The sequence below is a fragment of the Crocodylus siamensis genome, chromosome 3 (assembly GCF_052110815.1).
Source record: "Crocodylus siamensis isolate JL-2025a chromosome 3, ASM5211081v1, whole genome shotgun sequence".
Lineage (NCBI taxonomy): Eukaryota > Metazoa > Chordata > Crocodylia > Crocodylidae > Crocodylus > Crocodylus siamensis.
In genome coordinates, this window is record NC_143397.1 from 72989877 (window position 1) to 73003780 (window position 13904).

At 40.5% G+C, this 13904-nt stretch overlaps 1 protein-coding gene across 3 annotated transcripts in view; it reads left to right on the forward strand.

Annotated features, from left to right (window-relative positions):
- ADAMTS19 (ADAM metallopeptidase with thrombospondin type 1 motif 19) overlaps window positions 1-13904 on the forward strand; it is a 256732-nt gene that overhangs the window by 173763 nt on the left and 69065 nt on the right. For all 3 annotated transcript variants that reach the window (XM_090038507.1, XM_090038506.1, XM_090038508.1), the window contains 4 exons: window positions 1117-1218; window positions 5272-5402; window positions 8391-8560; window positions 13023-13150. In XM_090038507.1, the coding sequence (XP_089894633.1) occupies window positions 1117-1218; window positions 5272-5402; window positions 8391-8560; window positions 13023-13150 (531 nt within the window). The remainder of the gene's footprint in view (window positions 1-1116; window positions 1219-5271; window positions 5403-8390; window positions 8561-13022; window positions 13151-13904) is intronic.

Consider the following 13904-nt stretch of genomic DNA (forward strand, 5'->3'; position numbering starts at 1 on the left):
TGAATCTGTGCAATGGCAGAATTGGTATGCTGGGTAAAGCTCTCCAAAAGATTTGCAATATCCAAGGGTTGTGAAACTATGTATAGGTTCCTAGAATCCTTTCCTCCCACCAAGGCTCAGGACAGACATTCAAAAAGCCTGAGCCTGAATTGATTCAATCTTTGCAAGTCAGTCTAACCTAGCTAGGCTAAACCAGTTTGTAACTGAACAGACATCCCAGAATTGTAGACACATGCCTGTAGTGGCTCAGGCTAGAAGCTGGGGGGTACTAGAGCAGCCTTCCCTTCCCTTGCACAGCATGTGGCTGGGCTCCAGCAAGACACTCTGATTAGAACAGCAGGGAATTGATAACAATGTTTATCATCCCTAACTCAGTGTTTATTACCCCATTAAGAAAACAACAGAGGGAGATTACCAGCTATCTGATTCTGCCTGTTGATTCTACCTGTTGGTTCAGCACCGACATAGCCTGCATGTGGTCTGCTAGCTAATACACAGACACCTGTCCACAAGGCAGCGGGGAGCAGGGAATTCCTGCTTAGGAGGGAATGGTGAGGGGAGGACGGTGAGCAGCCTGCAGTCCCTGCAAGAGCTGCAGCCAGAGAGCAGAGGGGAGGGGCCAGAGAACCCCACCCAGCCCAGAGAGCATGCCAGGATGCTGGGGGACTTTGTTTTATCTTAAATGAGCAAGGGGTCTGGGACAGATATTGCATAAACCAGTTTGAGCCAAATCAGTTAAGCCTGATACTGCATTCAACCAGGTTTATGTCAAAGTGGTTTCAGCCCTTTTCAAACTGGTTTATGTGCATTAAACATCTGTTCTGTTACAGGTTTAAACCAGTTTCTTAACTTAAGCTGGTTTGTGTGTAATGGCTCTCCCTAGCCCAATAGAACAACAAATGGTTTAGTGCCACTGTCTCCAAATCAAGGAAAGTTCAAACAGGAGTTCCACCCCTTTGAGAATTGGATTCCTACTTTGTATTCATGTTTTTAACCTGGCTCTGTACAGACTGTATACCATTAAACTGGCAACTTGGTGAAATTAAAGGATTGTTAACACACAGTCATTTTTGCATTAGGGACCTATTTTCTTAGCAGCATACATTTGTTTTTCAGCATGTTATTTGCACTGGGTTATGGTGTAAGGTGGAAGGTGAGAAGGAATGCAAAACTAAACTGGATCCACCAATGGATGGAACAGACTGTGAAACTGGAAAGGTATGATACTTATTTTACTTCTGTTGTTAATAGAAGAAACACAGCAATTAATTTATTCTACTTAAGTTTTGGAAATTGCTTCTACAAAGTCGTGCGCTCGTTACTTTTAAGTTAAGATTATTCATTTTAAATTTGTAATGTGAATCTAGATGTTTCTGAGATTAAAGCATCTTAACATGAAGCTACTATAATATACCATAAAGAAATAATTTTTCCCTGTACATACAAATACGCTTGCTTGGGTTTTTGCAGCAGTACTCAAAAAAAAAAAAAAAGATGATCTCTGTCTGGTTCTTTAGTCTTACACATATGCAGTTATCAATGAAGTCAGTTTTGCCATATAATGACTATGGGTTGACATTAACATGATTAGCACCTAGACAATGCTGTGATTAATGATATATACTTGAGTATGATTTACATTCAACATAAAGGGAAAGTATTGCATTCACCAGTTAACACATTTTACATTTCCTCCACTGTTGATATCTCAGGTTTTCGAATGAGCAGAGTTTGATCACTCCCCCTGTTCATTTTTGATGTCCCTATTTATTCTGTACTCTGTTAATAAAACATAAATTATTTTGAAAAGATAACAGTTTTAGGTGAAAATTCTGTTGTGCTGACTGTTTATTTTGTTTAGAAAATGGGGAAGGCTTGTTTGTGGTATGGAAATATTTGTTTTTACGTGTGGGCATTTTCCTAAAGAAATATTTATATACAAAAGTAGTTTATTTGTCTGATTGGAATCTGTCTCTGAAGAATGTGCTATTTCTAACATAGCCAGAACAAAAGATGTTTTCATGCTGACACCACCTCGTTTAAACTAGATTATATAATGCATTTTATAAATGTCATGTCATTGTTGCCCAGTTCCTATACTTTATTGTGAACAAAAATATCAATTTATTTTCAGAGACATAAAGGTCTCTGGGAGCTCACAATGAGTATTCAGCTCACAAACACTGTTTATTAGGATTAATCTCCTGAAAAGAACCTGTTCAGATTTACAACATAAAATTGCTACAGAAAACTTGTTTTAAAGATAAGTTTTAAAATGTCACTGCATCCAAAGTAGTGACAGTTTTGGTAAATGAATCATCAAAAATTCAACAGTCACTTACGCCAAGAATGTTGTTACATGTCCATCAACAACTCTCAGACTTGAGATAGTTTCTACCAAATGTGAATGTAAATAGATGTCCAGTTTGTAAGCTATGGTCTGTACTGTGAGAGACAACAGGCAGACAGACTGTTTGGAGCTAATCAACAGGTAGCTTAATGTCCTTCCTTGGAAGAGCTGTTCAAGAAGAGCTCCCTTAGTTACTGGAGAAAGGCTTTGTTTTCTTAATGCGTTGATAAACATTGAGTTAGAGGTGATCACATTCCCTGCTGGGCTGCTCCGGGAGGGGGGGAGAGTGGGCAATAATCAGAGCGTCCTGCCAGTGCCTGGCTATGACCCCCTCAGCTCAGTTCTGTACCCCCCACCCCATGTGCAGCTGCTGGGGTACACTGCTCCGTGTCTTGCCGCCAGGGGCACATTGATCCAAGAAGGTTGAAAACCCCGGACCTAAGCAAAACAGAACACCAGCAAGTAGTGCAGTGGTGGGCAATTATTTTAGCTGGAGGGCCACTTAATGCATTTTGGTGAGCTATTGAGGGCCTAATACACAAAACCTTTTATCAGATATCATTTTAACAAATTATAGATAACAAAACAATCCATATACTAAAAATTAAACACCTGTTATAAAATATTTCAATTTTATTCCAAAAAATAATTTTTTTTCCTGGTTTATGCTTTTTTTTTTGAGTAGTGTGTATAGAAGTGATTGCATAATAGCTCAAAATAAAGACTTACTATTGTGGGGATGTGGGGGAGTATGTGGTGGGTGTATAGTGTGTGTACATGGGGGGTACATGTGTCAAGGGGTATGGATGTGTGTGCACATATGGGGGTGCTGTCTGTACACAAGGTCCCAGGAACCAGCCAGAAGTTGGGAAGAGAGAGCAGGGGGCATGTACAGCACAGCTCCTGCCCCAGTGCATGGGGCTCCAGCTCCTGGCTCCCTTTCACCCACTCAGCCACCCACAGATCGCTGATCATCACGCTGGATGGGCAGAGTGGATGGTAGGCAGCATGAAGCTGAAGCCCCACATGCTGGAGCAGGAACTGCCTGGTTGTAGCTTCCTACCTGCCTGGCTGGACATCTTCTGCCAGGCACATATCTCCATGGCTTCCCCAAGTTACCTACTGGCTGCAGCAGGGCAACAGGGGTAGCAGGAGGAGAAGCCACTGGAGGAGGTTGGCAGATGAGCAGTTTTTGGGTGGCTGTGGCAGCAGCCCTGCTGGGAAGCTGTGTACATTGGCTGGGTTCAAGGCCAGGTGGTGTCTAGAGGGCATGGGGTGAGTGCAAGCAGGAGCATGACATGGGCTGCCCTGGACAGAAGCAGGTGGGGCTTGATCCCATGCAGAGCACAGTAGGGGCAGCCATGGGCAAGATATGATCAACTGGTGGGCACGTGACCATGGATTGGATCCAATTAGTTGGCAGATTGGATTTGGCCTGTGGGTCACATTTTGCCCATCCATGGACTAGTGTAATACAAAGCTCATCTTGGATGGACAGAAAGGAAAGGGAATTAGCAGCCCTTACAGCCCTCCCCATCTCTGCCCCCCAACCAAGGGCAAACGTGTTATGTTTAGTATCCATCTACACTTACAAAAACCCACATATCTTAGATTCCACTTCAGGCTATTTGAGGCTACAGACAGACATTACACATAAATCAGTTTAAGTGGCACGCCGTCAGCACTCACTACCAAATATCCCCTGAGGTCATCTTAAGTAACCCCAGGAGTACACATATCCCCAGTTGAAAACCCATGAGGTAGCAGATAGTGTGTATATGTCTATTTCAGATGTACAAAATAGCTATATACATGCTCTCACAGTCCTGATACGTCATTTACCTGCTATCTGGGCACCAGTATTACCTGCTATTACCTGCTATCAGGGCACCAGAATTTTTCAATTAAATGAAAAAGATGTATCTATTCTGTCAAGAGATAAATGTTTAACTGTATATCTATCAGAAATATACAATACAATACAATGAATAAAAATAATATGCAGAAGACAAATAAGAGGAAAATTGTGGTAGTTCACTCCCAGTAGGTGATTATATATGTGTGGAAGTACCTACTACAAAACATCTCTTGGCCTCAGTAGAATGAGGATTTGACCAAATATCTTTTAAAAGCTAAGAACCTTCTATTCTCATGGTACACCATTCAAACTATCAGTAGTCTCCATTATGTTACAGCTTGTGTATTCTGTTGCATCAGCTTGGATTAAAAGTTGCAAAAATACACTGAGTATGTATGTCAAATCTAGAACTGCTTATAACCTGATTATATAAATATGTACTCCCAGGGCTTGTCTACACATGCGTTTACTCCAACCTAGATTTACTGTGAGGTAAACGTCTACACAGTGGGCATGTCTATATGTGGTCCTATGTCCACATCGCTACAGTGACGTAGCACCCGTAGGTGTCTACATGTTACCAGCCGCTACTTCGCCATAGTGGTGTGTTCCCCGCATTATAGTGCGCCGCTACAGTGAAGTAGCTGCTAAAAATAACCATGAACCATGTGTACAGCACAGCATAAGTGGAAGTACTAAAGCATGGTGCAGTAATAATGTTGCCGTAGGGCAACGTGTAGACAACCCCCCTGTGTACTGGCTCTTCATATGCCTTCCTCATTTCAGTGCTTTTTGGGAGGTAATTGAATGACAGGGAAAGCTAAAAGACCATAAAGACCGGAATGGTATGAAATAAAGTCAAGTGCGATTTCTAGTGGCATCCATGAAAAAAAAATCCCGTTGGGAGTTAGATTAAGGAATTCCCATAATTTCCTTTGACATAATGCTGTTATTAGTGCATTCAGTAAACCAGCTTATGCTATGCTATCAGTGGAAAGGTAAGGCAATTAATTTTTTTGGATGTGCCCTGATTTATTCACCTAAGAACTGCATTTTGCTATAGTGGTGTAAAGCTGGCGAATGTACCAGTCGGACCTCTTTTCCTGAACATTTGGAGGGAGAATGGAGTGCCTGGAGTACTTGCAGCAGAACTTGCAACACTGGAATCAGCAGTCGACAACGCAAATGTCCTGGGTAAAAAAAAGTTCAGTTTTCCTTTTTTGTGTGCTTCAGTATTTTTAGTATGTTTAACAGGGGCTAATAATCAAACCTGATCACCATAGAGCTGTGCGGCCACACGCATGCTACAAGTAGACAATTTTTCTTTTCGGGATACTGACTAATGGGAAAGTGAAAATTTATCAGGTCTACGATGCATCATGAATTCCTTCAAAAAAAATTGTGAATTCCCCTTCCTCTGATACAGGAGCTTATTGAGTTATATAAACTTGTGAGGAAAAGAAGCATTCATAGTGAACTATCTGTTTCCCTGTATTATTACTCATTTTCTATGCGGAAATCCCTTGCTGTTTTCCCAAATAAGTATCTTCTTAATTTTTCCAAATAATTCCATCAAGCTACTCTTTTCTTGTTCATTGCAAGTATTCAGTCTTTGAGATTTGAGCTGTGCTCTCTAGTTTTCATTGGTGTTACTAGTTGGAGATGTATAGCTTTCATAATGTAGCTTCTGTTGTAAAATTTTACAATTTAAAAATTCACATTGCTCCATTGTTTATCTAAAATTAGCAATATCCAGGAATGTTTCCAACAGTAAATGGATGCATTAAAATATTCACTTAAAAGCAAATATGCAAGAAACAGAGCTTATTGAAGCAAACTCAATTAAAAAACAGGTATCTTCATAGGTTATATTTGAATATTTTTGCAATTTTGCTGAAGATTTATGTTTTGGGAGGCTTGTTTTTTGTTGGGGCTTATACTATGCAAAACTAGTGAGAACAGCAGAGCAGGAACAATACAATTATATTTTTAAAGGTGACCCACAAAGGAAGGAAAGCCCTTTGTTATTAGTTAGTTAGGTTTTGGTGCGTTTTTTTTAAATCTGGAGAAATATTCATAATATCAGGCCATGTCTTTTCTTATTCCAAAAAACTTAAAGAAGAAAAACTGAATTCTTTAATGTCTGTTTAGAAGGACTTAAAGTTTTACATAAAGAAGTTTCCTTCTAGCAGTTTTACAGGCATGTAAATGGAAAAGCTATGAATGAAATAATTAAAGAAATGCAGACATGGTAATTTTGCCCCATTGAAGACCAATGCAGTTTTACTAATGACATCAATTGGGCTAGTCTATTACTCCAGGTATGTAACTAACCAACTAAAACATACTTTCCTCCCAGATGGTCAAGACCAATTTTTTTCTTTGCAGGTCACTCAAGTTTTAAAACATAAAAGAAAGGAGTATATAAGAGTAGGAAAAAGTACAGTGGAAAGTGGGAGGTGGCAACAGGAAGGGGCAATATTCTGAAGGCTGAAGATAAAGATGGAGAAGATAAAAGAGAGACACTCCAGAACAGGGCTAAAGACAAGGGGACACAAGGGATGTGGAGACTGAAGAACAGAAGATTTTGTAAAAAGAAAAAACTAAAAAAAAACAATGACTATACTACAGCAAGGTGTCTGGTAGAAAAGTCAAAATGGTGCCCTAGTTCCCTCCCATGTGAATGTTACTTTCAGCTGCATACCCATGAATTATTTCCAGACTTTAGAGATGCCAACGTTTCCCAGTAATTGAATGCTTTCCAATTCCTTTTAGTCCTCTCCTTTAATTAGCACCCATAGGATCAACTGAAGAGTCAGAGGAAAGAGTAGGAGAAACATTGGCTATAACATTGGCCATGAAAACATGTCTCATTTGTGCTAGAGAAAAGTTTTTCTTCCAGCACAAAAAACACATTAAGCTATTTGTTGGATTTCATGTGAAAGAGAACTGGCTCTTCTGTAAGAAGTTAGATCGTATGCTACCAGGAAGATCTCTGTCCTCCCAGGCTAACTGGAGTGACCATATACTTGTCTCAGGTGTGGATGACACCCAATATTCCACAATCCTCTGATCTCCCTCTCTTTCTCCAAGGGAGAGGACAGGAGCAAGATCACTGACCCAGGATAGCCCACTCAGGGATGAGCTGTTAGTGAGCTCTTTGGAGACCCTGCCCTGAAAAATTCCCCTTCCCTCTCTCTGACCAGCTGATTGCCGGGACAGGGGAGGGATTCTCCTACAACAGAAACCTCCTGGAACAGGTTCCCACTATGGGAGAATGCCCCTGCCTTTCCCTGCACTGTTCTGGTCAGCCTGGAGCAGAGTGGGGGAGGCAGGCTGCAGTGCCCAGCAAGAAGGCTGCCTGAGACTTGCTACCATGGCTGAATGTCACCCCTGACCCTCCCCCTACATTTCTCTGGATTGGCCTGGAGGAGTGCAAGGGTAGGGATCTATTCTTCTATGATAATATGGCCCCTCCTTATCCCACCAAACAGCTGGAACCTCCTGGGGCTGCCTGTCACCTGCTAACTGACAGCCTGCTCCCTTCCTAGGCTTCTCTAATGGGCTTCCCTAAGTAGGCCAGGGAGCAGTCCCATAGTGTGCCCAGAGCTTGCCTGTGCAGTTCTCTGGCAAGGGGCTGGAACACATGTACACTCAAGTTCCTGGGCTGGTTTTCTACCAGTAAGAATTCCAGAGAACTGAATGCCTGTCTGTGGCCATTATAACGTTGCATCAACAACTTGAAGAAAGTCGGTCTGAAGTAGATGAAATTGTTGTGTCCCCTCACTGATGACTTTAGAATAGCTTTGGCTCAGTCAGGGGCTGAAAAGTATCCTTAATAATACTTAAAAATCACTTGGAGGTTCTAACTATCTTTCTTGGAGATGTAAGATGAACTTCCTCTTCTCCTAATGCCTAGGTGTAAATGAAAGGCTGGCATTTGTAATTCTTGTGTATGAACATAGTTAACCAGAAATACAACAGAAACGTAATTTTATTTTAAAAGTTTGATTTGGTTGTTAGTGAATCTTTTTGCTTTTTTATGGCAAACAAACTATCTTATTAAAACATCTGTTTATTAAAACAACTTTTTGTATAGACTGAGTAAACTGGGCTGTGTTCTAAGAGTTTGACTAAAATGTTACCAACCAATAACAAAAGTGTTTATATCATCTTCTCTAGGCCTGGTCCTGAAGGAGATTGTCACGGTCCTCGACTACAATATAAAATATGTGAGAACCTTTCCTGTCCTGCTGGAGTGCCTGCATTCAGGGACTGGCAGTGCCAGGCTTTCAGTGTCAGATCTTCATATCAGAAGCACATACTCCAGTGGCAGGCTGTTATAGATGATGGTATGACTAAATTACATCCTCAAGAACCTGTAATATTCTAATATTTTCTAGATCGAGGATTGCTGTTAATTGAAAATGAGATTATAATAAAAAGGAAATTATCATTCTACAAGCCTGAGCTGCAAAATAATTTCCCAGCAAATCATTTAAACTTTACTGCACATTTCTTCTGTGGATAAGTGGTGGTTTCACTTACTCCTAGGATCCATTATCTGGTCTTTATATAGCATTGGATGTCCCCAGTACAGATCACAGTGAACATCTATAATATAAATTAGATATTGATAGGTCAAATTCAGTAATACTAAAAGCTCTAAGTTAAGCTTTATAGAGGAGCACCAAGATGTTTAAGACAATGTGTGTTGGTTACACATTTAGTTACAAAGCTAGGGAGGCAATGCAACTAAAGAGACAATGCAGAGACAATGTAGTTGGCATTCATTTTCAAAGACATACCCTCTGCTGGATTTTGGCAGAAGCCCATGTTTAATGCAAATCTTGGACTTGCATGAGTTTCTTATAAATCCAGACAGCAACTGCTTGCCAAGTTCTGGCATACTTCATGGATGCTACTACAATGTACCAGTCTTGCTTACTAACTTTAAGGGTGCACTCAAGCATGGAAAGCGTAGTTTCAAATGTTTATGATATCTGTAAAACTAAAGTAAGCACAAAATACTGACAGTCTAAAAAAGAAATAGCCTACCCAAATTCATACAAGGAATATGAACAATAGCTGCTGTTAGATTGAATTTCCTTTTAAATTGTCATAATATATTTTTGTCAAAGAAACTAACCCAAGGAATTGAATTACAAAAACAGTCCTAGAAGTAATCAAAATTTCAGCCACTGTTGATAAAGGTATGAATCCAGTCTGAGATGTAAGATCACTTAGAAATGCTTTATCACAAGTTAAACTGCAGCTTTAAAAAATACATCAGAAGCATTGATAATAACTTGCAAAATCATACATTTAAAAATATTGTATATCTAGGTATTAAAACAGTGGTTTTCAAATTTTTTGAACTGAGTTCCACTTTGTTTGTTTGTGCCCTCCCACTCCCTTCACCCCAGAGGAGCAGCACAGCCAAGCACAGGCCTCTCATCCCAGCAGCCGTCACGGCTTGGTTTGGCTTGGCAGGGTGGGCTCCACCAGCCGCGGCTCCAGTGCCTTCTCCCTTGGCCCTACTGTGACTCTAGCCTGCATATCTGTCGTGCCAGGCTTTTGGAGGCTTTTTGGCTCTGGATTTAGGACCCAGATGCCTTGTTCAGGGGAGCGGGGGGCGGTGGCAGCCCACCCTCAGACCGACTACAACTTTTCCATTTGATAATAGGTAAATGTATTGATACAAATAACAGAAAAGAAGCAATACAAACAATCAAACAATCTATATACTACCAATCCTAGAGCTGTCATCAGGGTCAGGATACATGTGGTCAAGATGCAGGCTTCACTCTAAGGCTCTCTCTTAATGTCAGCAGCCTGGAAGGGGATACTGAGCACCGCCCCCCCCCCACACACACACACACCAGTGGGGTGGATGAGATGGGCTGATGGTGTGCCCTCTGTTCATGGTGGCCTCAGGGACCCTCCCAGGGAACGGGGACCCCTCTTGGGGAGAAGGACGGAGGGACTTGGGTGGAGAACCCTTTGTTACCCTCAAGTCTCTGCTTCTGTATTATCCTTCCCTCCTGATGACTCCTGATTATTCTGGATCCATGGCTGTCACTGGTTGGTCTCTCTGTGTTCATCACATGTCCATGTAGCTCATCATATGCACACATATTAATTCGGTCTCTCAGGCCTTCTCCTAATGTAGTCTGTTCCCCCAAAACTGGGACTCAGGCCACCCATCTCTGCGGCCTTGTTATCTGGTATTATCCTTATCTCATGTTATGGAAATAGTGTGGTACATGCCCCCTCTTTCCCAGACTCTGTGTATATCCATTGGCCTTGTGTTAGATAGCCTGTCTGTTTCCAGGGCTGTATGAAACTGTGTGTGTGAGACCCAGCCTTCTTAGAAATCAGTTAACCCCTGCTGCCCATCCTGAACTATTCTAACGTATATACATATACCTATTCCCAAAAAGCAAACCATTAAATACCATTTCAAAGGCAACGAGACATAGCAGTCAGCTGGCAGAGCCTGCTCAGGACTCTTTTTCCCTGCATTTTCCTGCATGGCTGCAGTGGTGCCAGTTCGTTGCAAACTTCTTGTCTGTCCCACAGTTTGAAAACCACTGCCTTAAAACAAAGTTGGATCAGTGTTTTGCCAAATGCTAAAAGCCATGCTTACAAATTTATTCGAATTGTTTCGATAAAAATTGAGAGTTATTCGTGTGGGTCTAGGCAAAATGCCAGTGTTGGAGGCTTTAAACCAATCTGTATTATGTATAATTAATAACTACTCAGGTGGAGAACTGTATTGCTTAATATTCTTAAACAGTATTGTATAAACACATATTTTCTCATGTTAGTTTTAAAATAGGAAGACTGAAAACTAAATTACAGCTTCTGTCAAAGATTCCCCATGCTTTTGGATCACAAATCCTGTCAGTCTTCATTAGAGCGCTCAGAAATACTAGCTTTAATTTAAACAGTACATTTTTATATGCAGTTCAAGTTTATTTACAGTACCAAGGGATTTGTTTCATGATATAAACAAAAAAGATGCATCTTATGAAAGGATCATATTTATTACAATAGGGTTTAAAGAATATCATGTTTTTGTCACACAGTATAAGACAGCAGTGTAGAATAAGTTTGATCAAGCATTCATTCATCAAAGAATCAGATCACATTTTTAGACGCAAGTATTTTAAATTGCATTTGCTTTTTTTGCATATTCACAAATTTAGGCAAACGGACTTTTAAACAGAAGACAAGAAAATTCCTTGTCTGCTTTCCAATTGGGACAATAGACATTTTAAGAAATGTGGCATTGACTAACCAGAATCTATATACCATAGGATCATAGAAAAGTAGGGCTGGAAGAGGATTGTCCCTGACTAAATCATCCCAGCCAAGTGTCTGATCACTCTTTAAAATTTCTGAAGTCAGAGGTTCTACAACTTCTCTAGGTAGCCCATTTCAATGCCTGACCACCCTCATAGTCAAAAAGTTCTTCATAATCTCCAACCTGAATTTCTTCTGCCACCATTTGATGCCATCGCTCCTAGTCTGTTCCCTACACCCACAGAGAAAAGCCCATCTCCGTCCTCTCTATAATCCCCCTTCAGGTGTTTGAAGACAGTTGTCAAATCCCACCTCAGTCTTTTCTATTCCAGATTAAATACCCCTAGTTCTTTCAACCTTTTATCATAAATTTTGTTCCTGTGAAGCAACTGATTGGAGTTTTCATCATGTGCTTCCCCAGCTAGGGGTCCCACCAGCTAATCGGGGCTTTCAGATGATGGTGTGCACCATGCCCCACCCCCCAAGCTGGGAGCTCTGATCTGCTGACTGGTACTTCCAGCTATGGGAGCACTTGATGTGTTCCCGTAACTGGGAGCCAAGTTTTGTACTTGCCAGTGCAGGCAGGGGAAGCCTGGTATTGGGTTCCCTCTGCACCAGCAATATGGCACAGTGGGATCTGATGTGTACATGTGGCATTTCAGGAAATATGATAGTTGGGATCTCATATCAGATCCCGTCTCATCTTTAATGTCTATCAGGAGCCTAAGGTGCCACCCTGCTCTACTGCCTGACTTCAAACTAAAACAGTTCACCACTGGAATAAATAGTAATTCACTTGCTTTGGTAGAAAAGAGTTTGTTCTTAGTTGTTTTTTGAAGCAATGTAAACTTTGTAAATTGGGGTGTTATTCTTTTGGGCTGCTGCTTATTCTGACTAGCATTTTGGAAAGTCTGAAATATTTTAAGTCCTTTTTCATGGTCTATTAGAAGTATAGATGAAAATGAAAGTATGTGCCTTTTTATTGCAGCAATGAATATGACATGAGTATTATATAAGCTAAAGTTTTGTACGTGGGGGTGCATCTATGTGAGATGCTGACTGCACAGTAGGCTGATACTACTGCGCAGTGGCATTGCATGGCAAAAACCATGCCAAGACACTATGTCTCAATCATATTAGGCTACTGCACAATAGGATCACTTAAAAGGCATTCGCCAGTGCTACTGTGGAGTAACTCCAGTTACTGTGCATTTATTTAGCACTTATACAAGTACTAAATAAATGCACAGTAATCACTTCTCAGAAGCGTGTCTTGTAGATGTGCCCAGGAAACCCTCCTTGTTTTCCAACAGGAAAAAAAACAGTGATTTTTCCAAAACAAGATTGAGAATCATATATTAATTTGTCTTAAAGTAAGTTTTAATTACAGTTATTATTAACATCATGAAGATAGCCAGACATCATTACCAAAACATTGCTTTGGAAAAATTTTGCTTATATTATATTAATTTTACTAACTAATTTATTTTATTATTGATGTTATAGAAAAACCATGTGCATTATTTTGTTCCCTTGGAGGAAAGGATCAACCTATTCTTCTAACAGAGAAGGTCATGGATGGGACTTCATGTGGGCTGCAAGGATTAGATATCTGTGCTAATGGTAGATGCCAGGTATGAGTCAATTTTTTAGAGCCAATTTATATCTGTATCAGAAGTACATGTGTGCATACACACACATATATAGGGTCACTGCTTGTTATTTTGTCATCTAATATTTAAAAATAATTTTATTCATTTCACTTTTTCTCTTAACTCTGAATCTATGGAGTAGCTGAAAGACTAGCTGGGAGAACACAGAATATATATGCATTAAGGTGAATGGTGGAGGCCATGATTGGTTTCATTTTCTAAAGGATGGCCCATTTTTCAAATTTGTGTGACATGCTGATTATATGTGTGTGTGTGTGCATTTAATTTAGCCAACTCCTAGAAATGTAATATTTTAGTTCAAAATCAACTGTAACTGAAGGACCTAATTCATGTATAATAGGAGCTGCATGCTAATTCTGTACATGTTACTTTGCCCTCAGATTTGGCTTGGATTCATGGAAGCATTTTAATCTTCAGCTGTCCTTTCTTGCCTCTTTTGCTGGCTGTTTCTCCTCCTGTCCAACCTCTTTATGTCTCATAATCATATGCTATGTAAGGGGCGTATCTACACGAGACGCTTTACCATGCAGCTGACTAAGTGACTGCATGGTAAAGCGTCACTGTCTACATGTGTAGACACTTACTGTGCAGTCAATTAGTCAACTACATTTGCAAATGAAGTAGCAAATTAACTGTGCCATAATTACTGTGCAGGAGCCCATATGTAAATGCTGACCAAATGTGTAGATGCTAACCAAACGTGTAGATGCCCATG